This window comes from Mesoplodon bidens (assembly GCF_964165515.1).
Source record: "Mesoplodon bidens genome assembly, chromosome: 14".
Lineage (NCBI taxonomy): Eukaryota > Metazoa > Chordata > Mammalia > Artiodactyla > Ziphiidae > Mesoplodon > Mesoplodon bidens.
In genome coordinates this window covers 22,105,692-22,130,548 of record NC_138170.1, presented here as the reverse complement: position 1 = coordinate 22,130,548, position 24,857 = coordinate 22,105,692, and the positions used below count along the sequence as shown (strand labels likewise).

General features: G+C 37.5%; 1 protein-coding gene across 1 annotated transcript in view; it reads right to left on the bottom strand.

Moving 5' to 3' along the window:
- Positions 1 to 24,857, bottom strand: part of MRPS9 (mitochondrial ribosomal protein S9) — a 52,049-nt gene that overhangs the window by 20,585 nt on the left and 6,607 nt on the right. The window contains exons 3-4 of the mRNA XM_081254246.1: positions 16,048 to 16,110; positions 15,929 to 15,959 (exon numbers count right to left, since the gene is read on the bottom strand). Coding sequence (XP_081110372.1) covers positions 15,929 to 15,959; positions 16,048 to 16,110 — 94 coding nt within the window. The remainder of the gene's footprint in view (positions 1 to 15,928; positions 15,960 to 16,047; positions 16,111 to 24,857) is intronic.

The window sequence follows — 24,857 nt, the reverse complement described above, 5'->3', positions numbered from 1 at the left end:
TGGTCGTTCACATCTAATAACCACCCAACAAACCGGGAAACGGAGCTGCTGCAGTAAATAAAGCAAACACCAACTCCATGTCCTCTTCCCGTATCTGTACTGAGCTGTTTCTCTGTTAACAATGTGTGAGAACTCCAAACACGAAGGCTACACTCCTCTATTACATGAGTTGTAAACTCTTTTCTCCCAGTCTGTCACTTGCCTTTAAATTTTGTTTGTGGCGTCTTTCATAATCAAGATGTTTAAAGTGTATGTGTACAGTAGACTCTGTCACGTTTCCTCTATGGCAGTGCTTCTCAACTGTTTTTTCATTATCATTCCTACTAAGGCACCTTTTCAGACACTGTTCTCCCTAACTGCCTGCCTCCCCATGAAATCTTAATACCGCAGATATACTGCATATCTGCTGATGTATACTGTGGCCCTCTGGAGGGCCACAAACATTGTAATAGCTAAGATTTTTTCACCTCCTGTGAACCAATTTACACCCCCTTGGGGGCAATATCACCCCCATTGAAAAAACGTGCTTTAAGACTTTGGGCTTTCTAAAAACTATTTTCCCATATTTGCTTCTGGAATTTTTGTATGTTTTCATGATCAGAAATTTAATCAATCTGAAATTTATGTCTGTGAGGCAGAAATCCAAACACACATTATTTTGTCCAACAAAGAGAGTCATTACTCCATTACAGTTTTTTGAATAATACACTCTTTTCTTTTAAAACATCACCTGTACAATATGTAGGGTATCTTCCTCTTCTGGGGCAACTGGATTACACACAGAACACTTTAAGTGCATACATTTAAAATGAAGACCAAAATTTCATAACAAATGGTGAAAAATGTCTAGATACAGTGCTTGGCTTGAAAAATAAAAACGCATTTTTATTCGCCAGTGGCTTACTGATGAATTAAACGGTTCTCCAACACCACTTTCAAAGATTTCATGAAATCTTGTATATTTTCCAGTATTTATAACTCTACTATGCAATTTTCAGTATTTTGTGAAAGTAGTCAGAGAGTGATCAAGAAAGACAAATATCATGGTTGCAGATAAGACTCTACTGAAAAGCTTGGAGGGATTTTGGAGTTGGGTCTCATTCCATGTGTGTGAATATGTGTGTACATGATTTTATAACATGCATTTACGTGTGTGTGTATATATATGTGTGTATATATAATTTCATTCAATCTAAGATGTCACGGATTTTAAGATACTCCATCACATATCTTATACAAAGAAAGAAAGAAAAAAAGCAAACCGTATGCAATATAGTTTATCTCAGTTGTAAAATGAATCCTGTTTGGTAAAGGTGTTAAAATTTGAAAAACTGTGTCTTAGAATTCACAAAATATGGCAAAAACAAACATGTGCTGATTGTGAATAATCTGGTCCACTAGTCTGTCTGTTTGCACCATTACCACCATTTAATTAAAATCAGTTTTTTTTGCTGCATTTTGATACTTGGTAGGGTAACTTCCTTCATTACTCTTATTTCTTTTAAAAATTTCTCGCTGCTTCTTGTACATTTACTCTTTCAAAATAAACTTTTGAAAGTTTTTTCCAAAAGTCCTTCCTACGAGGACTTTGAAATTATATTAAATTTATTAATGATTTTTAAAGTAGCAACTCTGCAATACTATCTTTCCTTACATGAAAGTGAAATCTTTTTTCCAGCTATTCAGATTAACACTTATGATCTTTAAGTTTTACAATTTTCTATATAAATCCCTTACATACTGTGGGAAGTTTCATTTGCATTTTAGTTTCTGTTGCTCTTGATACTGTCCCCTCAGTTAGGTGTTTTCTGTAAAATCAACTTTAATTACACAATACACTTTTTAAAAAAAAATAGACTTTATTTTTTTTTTGAGAGCAGTTTTAGGTTCACAGCAAAATTGAGAGGAAGGCGCAGAGATTTCCCACATACCTCTACCACCCCCATTATCAACATCCCCACCCGATGAACCTACACCGACACATCATAATCACCCGAAGTCCCTAGTTTACATTAGGGCTCACTCCTGTGGGCACTGTATGTGTTTGTACAGATGTATACTAACATTTATCCACTGCTCTAAAAAGCCTGAGCCCTGCCTATTCCTTCCTCCCTCCCCCACGACCCCTGGCAACCACTGACCTTTTCACTGGTTCCATAGTTCTGCCTTTTCCAGCATGTCACAGAATTGGGATCATGCAGTGTGTAGCCTTTTCAGGCTGTGATAGCGCCCTTCTTTTTAGTGCTCAACATACTCCATTATCTGGATGGACCACAGTTGAATATTATCCATTCACCAACGGAAGGACATCTTGGTTACTTTCATTTTGGCAATTCTGAATAAAGCTGCTATAAACAACTGCATACAGGTTTTTGCGTGGACATAAGTTTTCAACTTACCTGGGTAAATGCCAAGAAGCAAATACCAAACTGCTGGATCACACGGAAAGAGTAGGTTTCGTTTTGTAAGAAATCACCAAACCATCCCCCGAGTGGCTGTACCATATTCCCCTGTACCCCCATCGGTAAGGAACAGGAGCTCCTGTTGCTCCACATCCCCACCAGCATTTGCTATTGTCAGAGTTCTGGATTCTGGCCATTCTAATGGGTGTGTAGTGGTGGTATCTCATTGTTGCTTTAATTTGTATTTCCATGGAGCGTCTTTTCAAATGCTTATTTTTCATCTGCGTATGTTCTTTGGTGATGTGTCTGTTAAAGTCTTTGGCTCATTTTTAAATCGGGTGGTTGTTTTCTTATTGTTGACTTCTAAGAGTTCTTTGTATATTTTGGATAACAGTCCTTTATCAGCTATCTCTTTTCCAAGTATTTTTCTACCATCCTGTGGCTTGTCTTTTCATTTTCTTGACCACGTCTTTCACAGAGCAGAAAATTTTAATTTTAATGAAATCCAGCTTATCAACTCTTTCTTTCATGGATCATGACTTTGGTGTTTTATCTAAAAAGCTATGGTGAAACCCAAGTCTTCTAGGTTATTAATTATTGATTCAGTTTCTTTAATAGGTATAGGCCTATTCACAATGTCTACTTCTTGCATAAGTATCATACTATTCCATAGTATGATTCTCCAACAGTTCATCTAGCTACCCTACTGATGAACATTTAAATTGTTTCTAATTTTTTGCTGACACAGGCTATTCGCAATTTCTAGTCTGATGAGTGATTATGATCTCTTATCCTTAATTGACAGACATTATTTCTGATCTGATATTTTCCAATGTTTACTGGCTACTTTTATTTTCTTCATTTATGAATTACCTTCTTTCCCTTTTGCCCATTTTTCTATGAGGCTGTTTTCCTTGTTAATTTTAACAGTAATTTATTCCAGACATTAGACCTCTATTGTGTTTCAAATTTTCTCCAGTCTGTTGCTTGTTTTTTAAATTTACTGTATCTTTTTTTTCCAGGGAGAAGTTTTACATTTTGAAATAGAAAATTTATTGATCTTTGTCTTCTTTGTTTGTGACTTAAGGGCATAATATTTGTTATTTAAAAATATTGATAGTTGTATGATTATCTCTCAACTGGCCACTTTATCTGATTCTATTCTAGAGTTTCAATCTCTTAATTCCAAAATCATAACGTACTTTTAAGTCATGACCCAACTCTGTCATCTTCTGGATACAATCTATTTTTTAATATTCCATTAAGTGGATTAAGAAATAGGAGATTTCTGTCCACAGAAATGCAGAAGCATGTTTCCACCAATTTTTCTTTAAGGTTGCCACAAATTTAAAACAGAAAATGAGAATAATCCAACTGTACCGCTGATGAAAATTCATCCTCACCAAAACCAATGGCAGAACAGAAGAAACTGAAATACAACACTCCAAACTGAATTAAATACCCTCAAACAACCATTTGGAGTTTTTGGAGAACACTCTGAATCAAAAGTTCAAAACTGAGAACAAATGGACAAAAAGCTCAAAGAAATGAAACAACTTGATTAAATTCAGGGGAGAAACAAAAAAGTTGAAAGAATGTGAAATGTAGACTAACTTATAAGTAACCCAAAAAAGAACAGCCTAAAAACATAATAAAGGACATTAAAAAAAAAGTAGGGAAACAACCAAAAAAAATGAAAATGACATAAAGAAGTTAAGAGTCAGAGAGATGGTGACTGACTTGGAAGACAATCAAGGAAGGAATAACATTTATATAATTGGAGTCCCAAGGAACAAAAACAAAAAGTAGAACAGAACTAATATTCATAACTTAAAACTATTTCTGTATGTAAAGACTTGAACCTACCTATTTAAAGAGCTCATTGTCACCACTGTAATCTAACCCTCAATAATCCACTTGATGCCATATTTTCATAAAGCTACTAGATAGCTTTAGATTAAGAATCCTTAGGCTCACCGGGGGAAAGATAACTAGACTAGCACGAAACTTCTCAAAAACTACAGACAAGGCAAGGCAACGATGGAGCAGCATTTTCAAGAAACTCAAGAAAAGAAAGTATGAACCAAAGATTTTCCCCTTCCAGACTGTCCTTCAAGTATCAAGGCTATAAAAAAACAATTTTAAAAATATAAGAACTCAGGGAATTTATATCTATGAGCCCTTTCTGAAGAATCTACTAGAAAATGAACTCCATTCAATCAAGAGATGACCAGGGAGACCTTAGCAAAGGAGTTATGGACAGCATTTAATAAGCTAATTGTAGACTTAAAACTAAAACAAAGACGAGCAAGAAGTGCGCAGAAGAAAATGTTAAAAAACCACAAGTATGTATGCGTGTATGTAGGTATATATTTGTAGAGTTGAAATTCAATGTTTTTAAAATGGTTCTTGTCCACCAAAATACATAAAGGCGGAGAAAGATCACAATTTGTTTGTAACCGAGGAGACCATCACGTTACTTAGGTCATCATTACACTCCATGCCACACTGATTTCTTTGTGTGGATTTGGCCACTATGCTGTCATCAGCTGGCAGGAGGCTCACAGGATCTCTGCATGACTAGCATTTCAGCTTCACCTATACTCTGGCATGTTTTTATAAAAGAGTATCATTTTAACAAATTTCAGAACAATTCAGTTTGAGTGTTTCCTGTATTCAGATATCTAAATAATGATATTCTACTGTAATGCTTATATAGTTTTTAGTTTATAGTTTTGTATTTTCTAAGTGGGCACTCATAACACCTGTGCATATTAAGTGATTTATTCCTAATTTCTTGCCTTTTTTAATCATACTGGTTAAGACTTTCAAAATAAAAATGAGTACTAGAGGCAAGTGTAGGCATACTTGTCCTTTCCTGAACTTAATGCAAAGGAATCCAATGATATGTTTTTTAATCTGATGTGTTTCTGTTTCTCATGATAGTCTTTCTCAAACTAAGAAAATTTCTTTCTATTTCTAGTTTAAGAGTTTTTACCAAAAAATAAATGCTGAATTTTGTTAAATAACTTTTTATTCATCTTCGGAAATATTTTTTCCCTGACTCAGTTAACACAGAGGACTACATTAATAAATTCCTAATGTTAAACCATCCTTATATTCCTGGGGTGTGGGGGGCAGAGATCCTGTTCTCTATAATGCTGTATTTGGTTTGCTATCATTTAATTTAGTAAGAATAGAGTGTAGGTTTCTTTAAGGTGAGCTTAGAAGTTTATGTTATCCTTTTTCTGCTCTGCAGCAGTTCACACAATATAAAAGTTAGAAACTTTTTCAAGGTATAACAGACCTCACCGACAAAACTTTCTGGGCTGTGTGCCTCTTTGGTTAGGTCTTTGATTACCTTTGACTTCTTCTCCAGCTTTTAGTCTAACCACCATCTCCTAATTAAGACAATTTTGGGAACTCTGTTTTTCTCTAAACTGTGTGAGTGGGGTTTGAGCAACACTCTGGATCCACGACTGCCTGGGCCCACCTACGTCCTCTGCCTCGGCCACTTCCCAGCTATGTGCCCTGGGTAAGCTTACCCCACACATCTGAAAAATGGGGAAAACATTATCTACTTACGAAAACTGCTGTGAAGATCATGAGTTAATGCATGCAAAGCACTGAGAACTGTGCCTGGCCTGCTCTAAGTTTTAATAAATACTAGTTACTATATTATTTAGGATATTTTTCAGATTAATAAGAATCAAGTTACCCATAACAATCTTACACTTTTAAATATCCTCTGAATATTATTATGTAAAATTATTTACGTTGTCCTCTTATGTTTTCTCTCTTTTTCCATGAACCAGACTTGCTAGAATTTGATCAATTCCACTGGCTTTTTCAAAGAGTTAGTTGGTTTTATTGTCCTACCCCTTCTTTTAAAAATCTTTACTTCATTCATCCATTTCATTCTTTTTCTGCTTTTTTTTTTTTCTTTTGCGGTACGCGGGCCTCTCGCTGTTGTAGCCTCTCCCGTTGCGGAGCACAGGCTCCGGACGCGCAGGCTCAGCGGCCATGGCTCACAGGCCCAGCCGTTCCGCGGCATGTGGGATCCTCCCAGACCGGGGCACGAACCTGCATCCCCTGCATCGGCAGGCAGACTCTCAACCGCTGCGCCACCAGAGAAGCCCTTTTCTGCCTTCTTGAACTGAATACTGAACAGTTCATTTATTTCTAGTCTTCCTTAATAACTAATAAATATATGTTTGCCTCTGCATAAAACACTGTCCGTATCCCATAGGGTCTAATATGAACTGTCATATACTTCTAAATAGTCTAAAATCCCCATTTTGATTTCTCTTTAACCCAAAAGTTTTATGGTTCTATCAATTTTAATTCAGAATATCTCATCTACAAAATTTCTATTTTTATAATTTGTTAGGTTTTCTCTACAACCTATTACATCATGTTCTATTAATATTCCATTGGCACCCGCATAGAAAACGTATTCTTTGTACTTGTATCTGTAACTATAAAATCATGCTGTGTTATTCAAATTCTTTACAGCCTTAGTTAACAGCTTCGGCCTTACACATTTCAACGCTAAATGCTTGGTGCAAAAAGGTTCATGGTCGTCAAATCCACTTAACGGATATTAGGTTTTATCAATATAGATTAACATTCTTGTCTCACTGAACCATTCCTGAATTCCATTCTGTCTGGCATTAGGTGCTACTCCTTGCTTCTGTCATCAACTGGGTACGTATCTTTGTTTTTCTCAATATTTCTATCACTTACTTTAAAAAGCAGAGCAGCTTTTTTATGTTAACTCAATCTGGAAGCTTCCATCTTTTAATAAGGGAAGCGGTAGCACACTACAAGTGCCATAATCTATTCAAATCTAAAGTTCACTGATGTTTTTAACATAAAACATCAATTTGTCCTATTTACAAAGTACAGCAAAATTGGTAGGTAGATGGCAAGAAGTACTCTGCTGATTCTAAAGGCATACTGTTTAAACACAGTGAAATATACTTAACTGAAATGTAAGAAAATCCTATCAACACTGACATAGTTCCAAAATAACACACAGGCATTTTGCAGGGACACACGGACATTTCAGTTTTTACATTCCAGCTGACAGTAGTAACAACTTTCTAATATTCAGAAGCTGGTATGATCTGAAACAAAGAACCAGTCTCAGAGGGGCAGATATACAAGAAGAGATGCAACTAGTAGAGATATACAGAACAAAGAGAGGAAGAGACATAAGTGAGGAGACTGAGAGGTTGAAAAATGGGGGGAAAAAAAGTAATTTTTTTTCCCCACTAAAAAAGGGGAAAAAATCACTATCATTACAAACATTTCCAGAAAAGCCACTAAGTGTAAGTTACTGTGCCTTGGGCATAGTTTTATTTCTAGAAAACGGAACTGCATCTTTAAATTTGATGTGTACTTTTAATATAGCCTTCATCTATTATCTTCCCAGAAGCTATTAATTGAATTGATGTCATAGTTTACTATCAACCACATCTAAGAATTCAGAAAATATAAAAGACAATATTTATTAAAAGATTCAAAATACTTATAACAAGATTCAAAATAAAAACTATCATGTAAAGAGAAGTAGAGAAAAATGACAGAACGCCTAGCTTTGAACAAAGGTGACTCAGCAAAAACATCAATGCAAAACAAATACATTTTTAATAAAAATATCTGCTCTCTCACCAATCTCTATTTATCAGCTCTGAAACACCCTAATGCTGCCTGTAAACCGAGCATCTGTGGCCAGCAGATGACCCTCTAATGCATCCACACATTTTCACTGTTGAGTTACACACCTACTAAGAGTCAACTGTGTTTATTTCCAAACCTGTTTATTAGAATTGTACTTATTTCTGTAATTACATGAATCAAGTATTCCATAAACAGATGAAACATGGGTGGAAACAGAAAAGACAGTTGATGCTTCTATCAAAACTAAGTTGAATGCTTTAGAAAGATTCAAAGGCAAGTTACTAAAAAAAAAAAAGTCTGTTCAACTTCTGTGTAAGTCGGTAGAAATATAAAAATATTCTGCACTCAGATTCCTTAGGAAGTTTAAGTTCTTCACTCCACTGTAAGGAAATCAAAACTAAAAACCTCTGATGATGTATCTCAGGGGCGGAGGCACGCAAAAGAAACGAGGAGGAACAGATACCAAAGAAAAACCCTCTAGGGCTATAGCAAAAGACTGATGAATATAAATTTATATTTGAGTGTTTTAAAGAAATGATTTCTGGCTTTAATACTTTTTAAAGTAACTGACAATGCCCCCCCCACCAGCTTATCCAAGAAGCTTCTAATGTAAATTAGAAAATAGTAGAGACTTCCGGGTAAGATGGCGGAAGAGTAAGACGCGGAGATCACCTTCCTCCCCACGGATACACCAGAAATACAGCTACACGTGGAACAACTCCTACAGAACACCTACTGAATGCTGGCAGAAGACCCCAGACCTCCCAAAAGGCAAGAAACTCCCCACATACCTGGGTAGGGCAAAGCGGAGAGATTCCCGCACAGAGGATCGGTGCCGAGCGGCACTCACCCGCCCTAGAGGTTTGTCTGCTCGCCCGCCAGGGCGGGCGGCGCTGGAAGCTGAGGCTCGGGCTTCGGTCAGAGCGCAGGGAAAGGACTGGGGCTGGCGGCGAGAACTCAGCCTGAAGGGGGCTAATGTGCCACAGCTAGCCGGCAGGGAGTCCGGGAAAACTCTGGAGCTGCCGAAGAGGCAAGAGACTTTTTCTTCCCTCTTGGTTTCCTGGTGCGCGAGGAGAGGGGATTAAGAGCGCTGCTTAAAGGGGCTCCACAGACGGGCGCGAGTCACGACTGAAAGCGCGGAGCCCAGTGACGGGCGTGGGACGCTGGGGCTGCTGCTGCCGCCGCCAAGAAGCCTGTGTGCGAGCGCAGGTCACTGTCCACACCGCCCTTCTGGGAGCCTGTGCAGCCCGCCACTGCCGGGGTCCCGGGATCCAGGGGCGGCTTCCCTGGGAGAACGCACGGCGCGCCTCGGGCTGGTGCAACGTCACGCCAAACTCTGCCGCTGCAGGCTCGCCCCGCACTCCGTGCCCCTCCCTCCCGCCCGGCCTGAGTGAGCCAGAGTCCCCGAAGAGGCTGCTCCTTTAACCCTGTCCTGTCTGAGCGAAGAACAGACGCCCTCCGGCGACCTACACGCAGAGGCGGGGCCAAATCCAAAGCTGAGACCCAGGAGCTGTGAGAACAAAGAAGAGAAAGGGAAACCTCTCCCAGCAGCCTCAGAAGCAGCGGATTAAAGCTCCACAATCAACTTGATGGACCCTGCATCTGTGGAATACATGAATAGACAACACATCATCCCAAATTGAGGAGCCAGGAGTCAGTGCTGTGCCTCTGAGGTGGGAGAGCCAACTTCAGGACACTGGTCCACAAGAGACCTCCCAGCTCCACATAATATCAAACGGCGAAAATCTTCCAGAGATCTCCATCTCAACACCAGCACCCAGCTTCACTCAACGACCAGCAAGCTACAGTGCTGGACACCCTATGCCAAACAACTAGCAAGACAGAAACACAACGCCACCCATTAGCAGAGAGGTGGCCTAAAATCATAAAAAGTCCGCAGACACCCCAAAACACACCACCAGACGTGGACTTGCCCACCAGAAAGACAAGATCCAGCCTCATTCACCAGAACACAGGCACTAGTACCTTCCACCAGGAAGCCTACACAACCCTACGAACCTGCAGCCTGCAAAAAGGAGACCCCAAACACAGTAACATAAGCAAAATGAGAAGACAGAAAAACACACAGCAGGAGAAGGAACAAGATAAAAACCCACCAGACCTAACAAATGAAGACGTAATAGGCAGTCTACCTGAAAAAGAATTCAGAATAATGATGGTAAAGATGATCCAAGATTCTATTTCCCAGATCCAAAATCTTGGAAATAGAATAGACAAAATGCAAGAAACAGTTAACAAGGACCTAGAAGAACTAAAGATGAATCAAGCATCGATTAAAAACACAATACATGAAATAAAAAATACTCTAGATGGGATCAATAGCAGAATAACTGAGGCAGAAGAACGGATAAGTGAGGTGGAAGATAAAATAGTGGAAATAACTGCTGCAGAGCAAAATAAAGAAAAAAGAATGAAAAGAACAGAGGACAGTCTCAGAGACCTCTGGGACAACATTAAACGCACCAACATTCGAATTATAGGGGTTCCAGAAGAAGAAGAGAAAAAGAAAGGGACTGAGAAAATATTTGAAGAGATTATAGTTGAAAACTTCCTTAATATGGGAAAGGAAATAGTTAATCAAGTCCAGGAAGCACAGAGAGTCCCATACAGAATAAATCCAAGGAGAAATACGCCAAGACACATATTAATCAAACTGTCAAAAATTAAACACAAAGAAATCATATTAAAAGCAGCAAGGCAAAAACAACAAATAACACACAAGGGAATCCCCATCAGGATAACAGCTGATCTATCAGCAGAAACTCTACAAGCCAGAAGGGAGCGGCAGGACATAATTAAAGTGATGAAGGAGAAAAACCTGCAACCAAGATTACTCTACCCAGCAAGGATCTCATTCAGATTTGAAGGAGAAATTAATAAGTTTACAGACAAGCAAAAGCTGAGAGAGTTCAGCACCACCAAACCAGCTTTACAACAAATGCTAAAGGAACTTCTCTAGGCAAGAAACACAACAGAAGGAAAAGACCTACAATAACGAACCCAAAACAATTAAGAAAATGGGAATAGGAACATACATATCGATAATTACCTTAAATGTAAATGGACTAAATGCTCCCACCAAAAGACACAGATTGGCTGAATGGATACAAAAACAAGACCCATATATATGCTGTCTACAAGAGACCAACTTCAGACCTAGAGACACATACAGACTGAAAGTAAGGGGATGGAAAAAGATATTCCATGCAAATGGAAACCAAAAGAAAGCTGGAGTAGCAATTCTCATATCAGACAAAATAGACTTTAAAATAAAGACTACTAGAAGAGACAAAGAAGGACACTACATAATGATCAAGGGATCGATCCAAGAAGAAGATATAACAATTGTAAATATTTGTGCACCAAACATAGGAGCACCTCAATACATAAGGCAAATACTAACAGCCATAAAAGGAGAAATCGACAGTAACACAATCATAGTAGGGGACTTTAACACCCCACTTTCACCAATGGACAGATCTTCCAAAATGAAAATAAATAAGGAAACACAAGCTTTAAATGATACATTAAACAAGATGGACTTAATTGATATTTATAGGACATTCCATCCAAAAACAACAGAATACACATTTTTCTCAAGTGCTCATGGAACATTCTCCAGGATAGATCATATCTTGGGTCACAAATCAAGCCTTGGTAAATTTAAGAAAATTGAAATTGTATCAAGTATCTTTTCCGACCACAATGCTATGAGACTAGATATCAATTACAGGAAAAGAGCTGTAAAATATACAAACACATGGAGGCTAAACAATACACTACTTAATAACGAAGTGATCACTGAAGAAATCAAAGAGGAAATTAAAAAATACCTAGAAACAAATGACAATGGAGACACGACGACCCAAAACCTATGGGATGCAGCAAAAGCAGTTCTAAGAGGGAAGTTTATAGCAATACAATCCCACCTTAAGAAACAGGAAACATCTCGAATAAACAACCTAACCTTGCACCTAAAGCAATTAGAAAAAGAAGAACAAAAACATCCCAAAGTTAGCAGAAGGAAAGAAATCATAAAAATCAGATCAGAAATAAATGAAAAAGAAATGAAGGAAACGATAGCAAAGATCAATAAAACTAAAAGCTGGTTCTTTGAGAAGATAAACAAAATTGATAAACCATTAGCCAGACTCATCAAGAAAAGAAGGGAGAAGACTCAAATCAATAGAATTAGAAATGAAAAGGGAGAAGTAACAACTGACACTGCAGAAATACAAAAGATCATGAGAGATTACTACAAGCAACTCTATGCCCATAAAATGGACAACCTGGAAGAGATGGACAAATTCTTAGAAATGCACAACCTGCCAAGACTGACTCAGGAAGAAATAGAAAATATGAACAGACCAATCACAAGCACTGAAATTGAAACTGTGATTAAAAATCTTCCATCAAACAAAAGCCCAGGACCAGATGGCTTCACAGGCGAATTCTATCAAACATTTAGAGAAGAGCTAACACCCATCCTTCTCAAACTCTTCCAAACAATATCAGAGGAAGGAACACTCCCAAACTCATTCTACGAGGCCACCATCACCTTGATACCAAAACCAGGCAAGGATGTCACAAAGAAAGAAAACTACAGGCCAATATCACTGATGAACATAGATGCAAAAATCCTCAACAAAATACTAGCAAACAGAATCCAACAGCACATTAAAAGGATCATACACCATGATCAAGTGGGGTTTATTCCAGGAATGCAAGGATTCTTCAATATACGCAAATCAATCAATGTGATACACCATATTAACAAGTTGAAGGAGAAAAACCATATGATCATCTCAATAGATGCAGAGAAAGCTTTCGACAAAATTCAACACCCATTTATGATAAAAACCCTGCAGAAAGTAGGCATAGAGGGAACTTTCCTCAACATCATAAAGGCCATATATGACAAACCCACAGCCAACATTGTCCTCAATGGTGAAAAACTGAAACCATTTCCACTAAGATCAGGAACAAGACAAGGCTGCCCACTCTCACCACTCTTATTCAACATAGTTTTGGAAGTTTTAGCCACAGCAATCAGAGAAGAAAAGGAAATAAAAGGAATCCAAATTGGAAAAGAAGAAGTAAAGCTGTCACTGTTTGCAGATGACATGATACTATACATAGAGAATCCTAAAGATGCTACCGAAAAACTACTAGAACTAATCAATGAATTTGGTAAAGTAGCAGGATACAAAATTAATGTACAGAAATCTCTGGCATTCCTGTACACTAATGATGAAAAATCTGAAAATGAAATCAAGAAAACACTCCCATTTACCATTGCAACAAAAAGAATAAACTATCTAGGAATAAACCTACCTAAGGAGACAAAAGACCTGTATGCAGAAAATTATAAGACACTGATGAAAGAAATTAAAGATGATACAAATAGATGGAGAGATATACCATGCTCCTGGATTGGAAGAATCAATATTGTGAAAATGACTCTACTACCCAAAGCAATCTACAGATTCAATGCAATCCCTATCAAACTACCACTGGCATTTTTCACAGAACTAGAACAAAAAATTTCAAAATTTGTTTGGAAAAACAAAAGACCCCGAATAGCCAAAGCAATCTTGAGAACGAAAAACGGAGCTGGAGGAATCAGGCTCCCTGACTTCAGACTATACTACAAAGCTACAGTCATCAAGACAGTGTGGTACTGGCATAAAAACAGAAAGATAGATCAGTGGATCAGGATAGAAAGCCCAGAGATAAACCCACGCACATATGGCCAACTTATCTTTGATAAAGGAGGCAGGAATGTACAGTGGAGAAAGGACAGCCTCTTCAATAAGTGGTGCTGGGAAAACTGGACAGGGACATGTAAAAGTTTGAGATTAGATCATTCCCTAACACCATACACAAAAATAAGCTCAAAATGGATTAAAGACTTAAATGTAAGGCCAGAAACTATCAAACTCTTAGAGGAAAACATAGGTAGAACACTCTATGACATAAATCACAGCAAGATCCTTTTGGACCCACCTCCTAGAGAAATGGAAATAAAAACAAAGATAAACAAATGGGACCTAATGAAACTTCAAAGCTTTTGCACAGCAAAGGAAACCATAAACAAGACCAAAAGACAACCCTCAGAATGGGAGAAAATATTTGCAAATGAAGCAACTGACAAAGGATTAATCTCCAAAATTTATAAACAGCTCATGCAGCTCAATAGCAAAAAAACAAACAACCCAATCCAAAAATGGGCAGAAGAGTTAAATAGGCATTTCTCCAAAGAAGATATACAGACTGCCAACAAACACATGAAAGAATGCTCAACATCATTAATCATTAGAGAAATGCAAATCAAAACTACAATGAGATATCATCTCACACCAGTCAGAATGGCCATCATCAAGAAATCTAGAAACAATAAATGCTGGAGAGGGTGTGGAGAAAAGGGAACACTCTTGCACTGCTGGTGGGAATGTGAATTGGTACAGCCACTATGGAGAACAGTATGGAGGTTCCTTAAAAAACTAAAAATAGAACTACCATATGACCCAGCAATCCCACTACTAGGCATATACCCTGAGAAAACCATAATTCCAAAAGAGACATGTACCAAAATGTTCATTGCAGCTCTATTCACAATAGCCCGGAGCTGGAAACAACCTAAGTGTCCATCATCGGATGAATGGATAAAGAAGATGTGGCACATATATACAATGGAATATTACTCAGCCATAAAAAGAAACGAAACTGAGCTATTTGTAATGAGGTGGATAGACCTAGAGTCTGTCATACAGAGTGAAGTAAGTCAGAAAGAGAAAGACAAATACCGTATGCTAACACATATATACGGAATTAAAAAAAAAAAAAAAGTCATGAAGGACCTAGGGGCAAAACGGGAATAAAGACACAGACCTACTTGAGAATGGACTTGAGGATATGGGGAGGGGGAAGGGTAAGCTGTGACAAAGCGAAAGAGAGGCATGGACATATATACACTACCAAACGTAAGGTAGATAGATAGTGGGAAGCAGCCACAGAGCACAGGGAGATCAGCTCAGTGCTTTGTGACCGCCTGGAGCGGTGGGATGGGGAGGGTGGGAGGGAGGGAGATGCATGAGGGAAGGGATGTGGGAACAGATGTATATGTATGACTGATTCACTTTGTTATAAAGCAGAAACTAATTAAAAAATTAAAAAAAAATAATAATGTTTAAATTTAAGAATAAATTGAACAAAATATGAAAAAAAAAAAAAAGAAAATAGTAAATATGTTATTTTCTGGTGACCTTAAAGCTTGTCCTACGTTTTCAAGATGTTAGTTTACACATTTAAAAGGTAAAGAGAAAAATCTTAAAAGAAACCAGAGAAAACAGGGGGCCAGCTAAGAATGTTGGCTAACTGCTCATCAGGAACAACGCAAGGCAAGAAACAACAGAATCACATCAACAAAGTAATAAAAGTCAAAAAAGGGGGGAGGGAATCTATATTCAGTGAAAATATGCTTACAAATTGAAGAAAATTTTTAAATTTTCAAATTAAAAAAAGTTGAATTTGTCTCCAGCAGATCTGTACCCAGCTCTTCTTCAAAAAGGCATATTAGAATGCAAATAAACTGACATTAGTATAGGCATAAACTCTAACCTGATCTAATTTTAATATTATTTAATTAAAAAGAAACAGTTTGTAAACTCCATTCATTATTAGTTATAAAGTACTCCTGACTTATTTCACGACTGCCATGACATAGGAGGGCATCTCCATAACACCTGAGTGACTGCTGATATATAACATAGCACTGTAGGAAAGAAAGAACTATCTGTTTTATTCTTGAACAAACTTACCTCTTTGTTTTGGAAAAATCTCTTCAGGATGCTGTAAAATAAATTAAAAATGCATTAGGTAATTGCTGTAACATATAAACCTAAGTGAAATTTGTAAAAATATTAATGAAGATAACTACCTTCATTATTGGCCGGGCTCGCTTCTCAAACAAACCACTGGGAAAAAGGTAAGCAATCGCTCTCTGAAAATACACACAAAGGTTAATTAACAATTGTTATAAATCAAGTTCACGTTATGACTAATAGTAACTGAGTGCTTACCATGTGCCAGATATTGAACCAAGAGTTCCACATACACTATCTCACCTTGTAATCTTCTAAATGGGATAACAAAATTACCACATATACATTCCCCAAAAGAAAAAAATTTGTAACTGTCAAACTAGTTATTAACAATTTTCAAGTGTCCGCTTCAAACATGAGTGTGCTGCCACAAATAACCCTTCTCTCTCCTTTTTAAAGGGAACTGGAGGAGCCCCTGTACGAGTGCTGGGCGAGGGCCCAGGAGCATCCTCCCAGCCCCAGGTGGTAGGTAGATGTCCACATACAGAAGACTGAAAAGGGCAGGCCCTACATCCCACCCACTGTGATACCTGGATGTTTTCAGCAGCTCTTTTGAACGTTTCCTAGAACTTGGGAGAGGTTTTTAAACTACGTTTCCAAACGTGTTCTCTTCATGTCTGTTTTGCAGTGGGGACGCTCTTGACATTCTGAATGTGATGCTCCCCTGTAGGCAACTTCCCCTATTCGGCGGGTCATTCAATATCCCTGGCCCTTTCCCCGAAGTCCGTGCCAGGAACAACCCCAGTGCTTGTGACAAATCTCACTCCCACACGTGTCCAAAGGCACTTCACCTCCTGGGAGCAGGACTGCCCCCAACTTGCGTAGGCCCCTACAGCCTCCTCCTACACCCACCCACCCACCACCCCACCCACAATTAAAAGGAAAAAAAAAGGAAAAACAAACACAGAGGCCATGGGTTTTCATCTCTGTGGGACGCAGGCAGGCGAAAAGTCAATGGCCTTGGACCCTAGCCCCGCTCTGAACTCTAAATGACCCAGCAGCTCCTGCAGACCCAATGCTGCTCTTTTAGGGCCTGTTCTCTCCACGCAGCAAACGTGCTGGACCAGGTTCTGCTCCTGGAAGTAGGGGCCTATAATTTGGGGGTATATTCAATTATATTAGGGAGCCCAGCTGTGTCTCTGGGTCAAGCGTCATTCCTTCAGCCATTTGGCAATAAAATTGACACTAAAAACAAAAACAACAACAAAAAACTTGGCTCACACATCAGAATGCTAACTCTGTGAACTTTCTTTTCTTTTTGAAAAACTAGGGACTCCTCTCCCTTCCTTCTCTGAAGAAGAAAAGGTGGACTTTTTATTTAATAAGTGATGTTGAGACAACTGATTGCCATTTGAAAAAAGATAAAACTTGATCCAAACCTCACACCATACACCATAGTAACTCCAAATGAGCCAAACTTGGAAAATGAAACCAAACAAGTACCAGAAGACATGTATGAATTCCTTTATAACCTAGACATGGGAAAGTCCTTCTTAACTACCATCCAAAATTCAGAAGGAAAGAAAAAAAAATTGACCAATTAAACTACAGAAAAAAAAGAGAAAAATATGGCTCAAATATATTCAGAATAAAAAAGGAGCAATTAAAACTATTGAGATAACACTTTTCATCTAACAGGACTAACAAAAATTCGAAAGCTTCACAGCATACTGCTGGCAAGGTTACAGAAACACCCTGATGCCTTGCTGGTGGGAGTGTACAACCTCCAGGGTTGGCAGTTTGCTAATATCTAACAAGACTACATATACGTTTCCCGCAGCAATTCCACTTCTACAAATTTACCCTGAAGATACACCCCCATGAATATAAAACAACACAGAACAGGCTGTTAATTGATTTATAAGAACACAATACTAGAAACAACCAAATTATCATACACAAGAGGTTAGTTGAATAAATGAAGGTACATCTATGCCATCAAGTACTCTATAGCTGTAGCAGAAGACTGAGAAAAGCAAGATGCAAAAGAAATATACTTAGAATGTGGTCACTGGTGTAAGAAAGAGAAACAGAAGTCAGAAAATACATACTGGAGTAGGAAAAAAATATACATAGGTTTCTTTTTGCAAACATAAACACAGTCTTTTTTAAAGCAGTTTTCTGATATGTTATTCAGAAATATCTATATTAGAATGATAAAAAAAATGCAGAATTTAAATATTTCACTAAGTGAAGTTAAGTCAACCAGAAAACCACTGGAGGAAGGTGGTGAATGAAATACCTGACTCTGCTAGCGTTAACCTCCCTGTCAACTGTTAGGTTCTAGGATTCCTGGTGTGTGTGTGGCACTTAGCAGGCACCAGAGAACATGTACGAGCAGGAAATGGCCTATATCCTCTCGGGCATCTTAAAACTGGAGGAAAATTGGCATTCACGTCTGAATTGTGGTTTGGCCCACTTGGACCAAGTTTATCAACCATGACGGATTAACAGAAATGTCACAATTAACTGAAATAAGTACTTTTTCACTTCTGAACAATCTACATGAAAAACTATTATTTACACTAAGAAACACCCAGGCGCAGTGGTTAAGAGTCCGCCTGCCAATGCAGGGGACACGGGTTCGATCCCTGGTCCAGGAAGATCCCACATGCCGTGGAGCAACTAAGCCCGAGAGCCACAACTACTGAGCCCATGTGTCACAACTACTGAAGCCTTCATGCCTAGAGCCTGTGCTCGGCCACAAGAGAAGCCACTGCAATGAGAAGCCCACACACCACAACAAAGAGTAGCCCCTGCTCACCACAACTAGAGAAAGCCCGTGCATAGCAACGAAGACCCAATGCAGCCAAAAATAAATAATTATTCAAAAATAATAATAAACTAAGAAACACCCAACCTTTCATAAAAACAAAAACCAAAAATACATGTATCAGTTGGGACTCAATTAATCATTCTTCAAGAAGCTTTAAAACAGTATTACTAGCCTAACATTTTCATTTGTTTCAGGCTTAGCATTTGTTTCAAGAGATCTATTCTCAGTTGAGGAACCAGACTTTGGATGTGGCCTGTAAGTAAATACACTGGTATTCAAACATCATCAATATCCATGAACATATACCTGAAATAGACACTAAACCTTGCCTTACTCTGATTTAAGGTTGTTGCTGCCTTAATCTTTCAGTTTTACATTCACTCAGAAGAAAATCTGAGCCACAGGAATAGAAAACAAAGGGCATTTTCCTACAGTAAGCTCTAGCTTAATATTTCCTATATTAAGTTCTGGAATCTGTATGGAATTCAACTTGGCAAAGTTCTCAAGTGTTTTAAAGTAATGTCACATTTGAAAAAATTGTTAGACATATGTATGGCTTAGGTTCAATGGTTGGTTGTCACAAAAACAAAAAAACATAACACAAAAAACCTTGCTTCTCCCAGGGAGGAAAAAAGAAGTGGAGTATACATTTAGTGACAAGTATAGAACCCTTTAGAAATTTATTAGACTACGGAATGGTTTACCTGAATCCAAAACAAAAAAAGTACTGATTAAAAAAAAGAATGTAAACTAAAGAAAAAAATTAATCCAAGTAAGTCACAGAATAAAGTAATTCTCATTTGTAAACATGTTGTTTACATCTTTGGATTTTCACTAGAATACTGGTAATTCAAGTGTTCCCTAAAATGAGGGCAAAGTATTTAACTATATTCTTAGGCTTATGTCAAAGTATAAAAGGACTGCAAACTCAATCCAGGAGAAGGAAGCACTGGGTCAGGAATGCAATCTCTATTAATTAGGTATCCCAGCTGGGCAGTCGGTTTGCAGCTGTTAACTTGATCAATGACTTACCTAAATGTCATCTCTACTGATTCGCTTATAAATTACCAGCAAGTGAGACTAATGTACAGGTGCTAATTTATTTAAACTGTTCTCTACAGTTCTACACAGCTTTATAAACTGCATCTGGCACCTAATGTTAGCTGTCAGTTGTACTCAGACATGCCTGTCCTAACGACTCTGTTCATTAGAAGTGAGCACAAATTATGAAATATTGTGAAAAATGATACATCAAATGGAATGGGCACAGCAAATCAATTAGAGAAACTTCACACAGCATATTCACACTTTGGAGAACAAAACATTCAGGTTTCGGAAGGAGGTCTATAATACCAATTAAAAAGTAATTGGTAGACTTCAGCAGTATTATATATCAATTTGCTGGCTTTCTTCCTGAAATTCTAGAGTAACGCAGAACTTAACTTTTAATTCCCAAATAAAGACATTAGTAAATGCAAGTGCAATTCTGTATCCATAATATTTAATATAACCAAGATGTCTCCAACTTAAAATTTATAAGCTTAATTCAAAAAGGAAAATGCAAATATCAGTGGTCCTCAACCTTTCTGTGTTTACAGCATGATTCTGAGAAAAAGAATTTTGATGGTACATGTGAAAGGATGAAAAGGGTGAGCAACACTACACAGATTTGTCTACTCCAGCACAGCGGTGTGTGACAATGTCTATGGAATTCCAGGGCCCTGACCACTGGCCAGCCTTGAGCCTTGGGTCAAGATTTGAGGAAAACATTTCTGCCCACCTCTGTTACACACTATGGGGCTATTTCTTACAGTTTCCATACACACAGACTCTTCTTTTGACCAAACTATAATTGCTTTACACTGAATTACAAACTCCATTCAGCTCAATGTTCATCGGACAGACTCCTCCATGGAGTAACATACACTGTCTCAGACAACAGTACTTTTCACACACTGATCAACATCTGGAAATCACCTGGGAAAGATTTATGGCACGGGAGTTGAGAAACACGGCATTAAGATCTATTTTCAAAATATTTAGCATGCATCTGAGTACTTTCAGCAAGACACCAAACACACATACACTACACTGCTTGTCAGAGGGACCTGTCTGTCCTCCTATCAGACCTTCTGGGGGTTACCAGCAGCACCAGTCATTCACAGGGAAAGAGCAGCAGGCGGTTCCTTTCTTTTCAACATAACTTAAGAAATTAGGCAAAAATTAAATTATTTTGAAATGGTGAAAATCTATACCTAATTTCTTTTTAGTTAATTTGCTATTTCACCAACTAAAAAGGATATTTTTTCATATAAATTTCATGCCATGATTGAGCATTAAACATTTTGCAAAACAAAAAATTTCTAGCAGATACACAACGCTGTAGCTTTAATAATAAAAAAAACTTCTAAATAATGTACCTTTAAATATCAACAGTGACAAGCAGAATTATTTTTATTCGTAAACTTTACCTGTCATATTTCTTTTTCTTTCACTAATCCACTACAGTACTCTTTTTTAAAGGCTTATTAAATTAAGGGAGCACTAGCATAAAAGATTACCTGGGTGTAATTTTCATACATAAGTTGTATACACTTCACTCAGTGAGGCCAGAGGCCAGATTTCCACTCAAGCTCAACCTTCTGGAATAAAGTTGTAAACCTAGAAATCAATGAGAAAGGCCTATGAAGAACTGAAGTAGCTACTGTAAACTCATGATTTCCTCCTGCTGAGTCCAGTGGCTCCTAGTTTTAATCCACACGCCTAACAACTTTAGCTATGCCAGAAGGCCGGCAGGCAAAGGGAGAGGCAAGAGGCAAAGACAGACACCTTGACAGGAAAGCAGACAGGGCAGAGCCAGGCCCCCCAGTACACGGACAAACACACACCACGGGGCACCGCAGTTTAACAACCACTCTAAACAGGGACATCCCGAGGCTCTCAAAGGTTAAATTATACTCTCTATATTCTACTAAGTAAGGCTGGGGAGACCGCAATTTATCTTAGAAAATGTTACCAAAAAATTTAACCTTTGAAAGTGTGGAAAAAACAGACTTTGGATACAGAAACACCGTGTACAGCTTTGATTTCCTCAACAATAAATACCTACTCTGTAGGTTTTTATGAAGATTAAATGTGCGAATGTATATCAGGGTCCCAGACAGCATCTTGCACAGACATATGAGGTTTTCAGTAAGTGGTGGTATTTTTCTTTTCAAATAACAATTAAAAATAAGTTTCTCTCATCTAGGAAATTCCCTTTTGTAGAATATCTAATTTCCTGATATTATTAAGAGACAAATTACAATACCTAGTTTTAATTTATATATTAAAAGTCAACATATTATAAAAAGCATTCACCATATCTAAATACGTAACAGCAACCATAATGTTCTTCTGAAGATTATCTGGAAGCTTAAAATATTTTCCTGATTTTGGATATCAAATTATTTATTTTTGTCTTTAGAAATAACCAAGCATTCTGTCAGTATGGAAATGTTAAATAGGACTTAGCTATACTGTCTCTCTTTCAGATTATATACACAGCCAAACCTGTTACAAAAATAATAGTTTCAAAAACATAAATGAAAACAGGAACTATAAAGTGATAAACTCCCATATATTTTCAGTGCTTTGGTAACAGTTGGCTGTCACCGTCCTCTTTTGCTTTTACATCTACTCAGATGTCAAAGAAGGTCCCCTTAATTTAATAAAATGCCAGAAGAGGTAATTGACATAAAATGTGAGACTGAGTGAAGCACATCAATCATTTGCAGGAAAGTCGAGCACAGCAGAACCAAGTCGCCCACGTCAAGGAAAAGGGATCACGCTTCCACACGGGCTTTCAGACATGAGCGAGGTGAGACAACACACCACCCTACAGTACAATACAAACTCTGGCTGAAGTGGCTCCTGATAAATCAATGTTCCCAAGAGGACTGCAGATTCTCCTCCCCAACATTCTGTCTCATGAAAGCCTCGTATGACCAAGGCAATTAGAAAACTAGTGACTGATTCAAGTCATGGTAGATTTTATTTATTACAATAAAATCTGCCATAAGAACAATGACATAACGCATTAATCTCATGCTCCTTAGTTATATTCTGAGGTAGGCAAGCAGGTATTATTATTTTAGAGATGAGGAAACCTAGTGACCATGCTGTGACCTGTCAGACATTACCATGCGAGTTAGTGATGCTGCAAGGACTCTCCTAATGCCAGGTTCTGCATCTTTCTACAATGTCACTTCAACTACAACAAATTTAGCTTTTAAAAGAAGATTAATTTAACCACAAAGTTCTACATGTTCTGCATCTATATTCCTCACAAGAAATCCAGCTTCATTTTAAAACATTTTACATATTTTAAAGAAGTGATTGGATTTTTTTCATAACAATTCATGATTTCATTACTTTATTGTCTAAATCTAAGGAAGATTTTTATTATGTTCTATTAGCACAATGACACAAAATAACATCAACTTACTTTCACTACACACACACACACACACACACACACACACACACACACACACACACACAGAGTTTTACAGAAAAGCTGCCACCCCTCACATTTACTGTGTGATGTTAAACACATCTTCTCTGGAAAACAACTCAATATTTTAAGGAGCACAACTAAAAATATTGTTTCTACCTGACTGAATGACAGAATCTTTTAGATTTCTCTAAATAATACAAAAAGGATCCTTTAGATGAAGACACCAATGTCTGTCTGTCTTAAACCCCTTAAAGAAAAAAAATTTTAAGTATTTTAATATACGAAAAAAACTGTTTTAGTTCTTCAGTATTTTTGCCTAAATGCATTCCACAGATGACTGCAGCAATCATTATTTTAGCAATTGGTTAGTAGCAAGGAAAAACCAGTTTCTAAAATTCATAAAATAACGAATGGTTTAATCTGAATACAATGGCACTTAATTTACCTACGTGAAAATTATACAGCAAGCCTAGACTTTTAACTAGGTAATTGAATTAAATTATAGGTCATGTCTACTCTGTAAAAATTAAAACTATTTTCATGAGGATTTAACATCTTAAACTAGCATTCTGATTAAACAGCCAAACAATGAACTCACACCGCTCTAAACAACATAATTCATATGTAATACTTATGTTGTGAAAATGTTCATCCCTTCAGATAGATTTACAAAAGTACTGAATGATTCTGTTTCTCTCAGTGAGCTAAATATATTCCATGTACACCTAAAAAGGTAGTAAAGAGATGCTCAAAAATGCCTTAGTGGTAAAGTCAGTTAGGTAGTGGGATCCTCTTCCTGAGAACAGTTACTCAGGGACACACAGGTCACAAGGAGAGAGGGGAGGACCATTTTTAAAAGCAGACAGTAATTATCAAAAATCAAAAACAGAAATACACACAGAAATCCCAGGCCCAGAGGCCTTCACTGATGAATTCAACCAAACATTTAAAGAAGAATTAATACCAATTCTTCACAAACAATTCCAAAAATAAAAGAGAATTTCCCAACTCATTCTGTGAGACCAGTATTACCCTGATATCAAAATCACAGACATTACAAGAAAAGAAAAATACAGATAAGTATTAATTAGATGCAAAAATCCTCAGCAAAACACTAGCAAAGCAATTCCAGAAACACATAAAAAAGATGACCCACCCTGACAAAGTGGGATTTATTACAGGAACACAAGGTTGGTTTAACATCTAAGTCAATTAATGCAAAAAATAATAAATAAATAACCCATATCCTTTCAAATGTAGTTAAAATCTCTGATTCTTGTGAGTCTTAACTGACATCTAACACTTTGTTTAAAAGGGTTGGCTGTTAAGAAGTAATGCTTCATTGAATAATGTTAAAAAAAAACAAACAAAAATCTTCATTTGCTTCCATGATTCCCAGAACAAATTACAGGTAAAACAAGTTTGTCCTTTATGATTGACTTTGTGATTTGTTATGTCATAAACTTTTTTGGGGGTTTGTATTTGTCTCCTTAGTCCTAAGAACAACATGGAGATAGTCATCCCTATTTTAATTTAGTAAATAAAGAAAGAAAAAAAAGATAAAGAAGATAAAGAAAATGAAAAAAAAAATC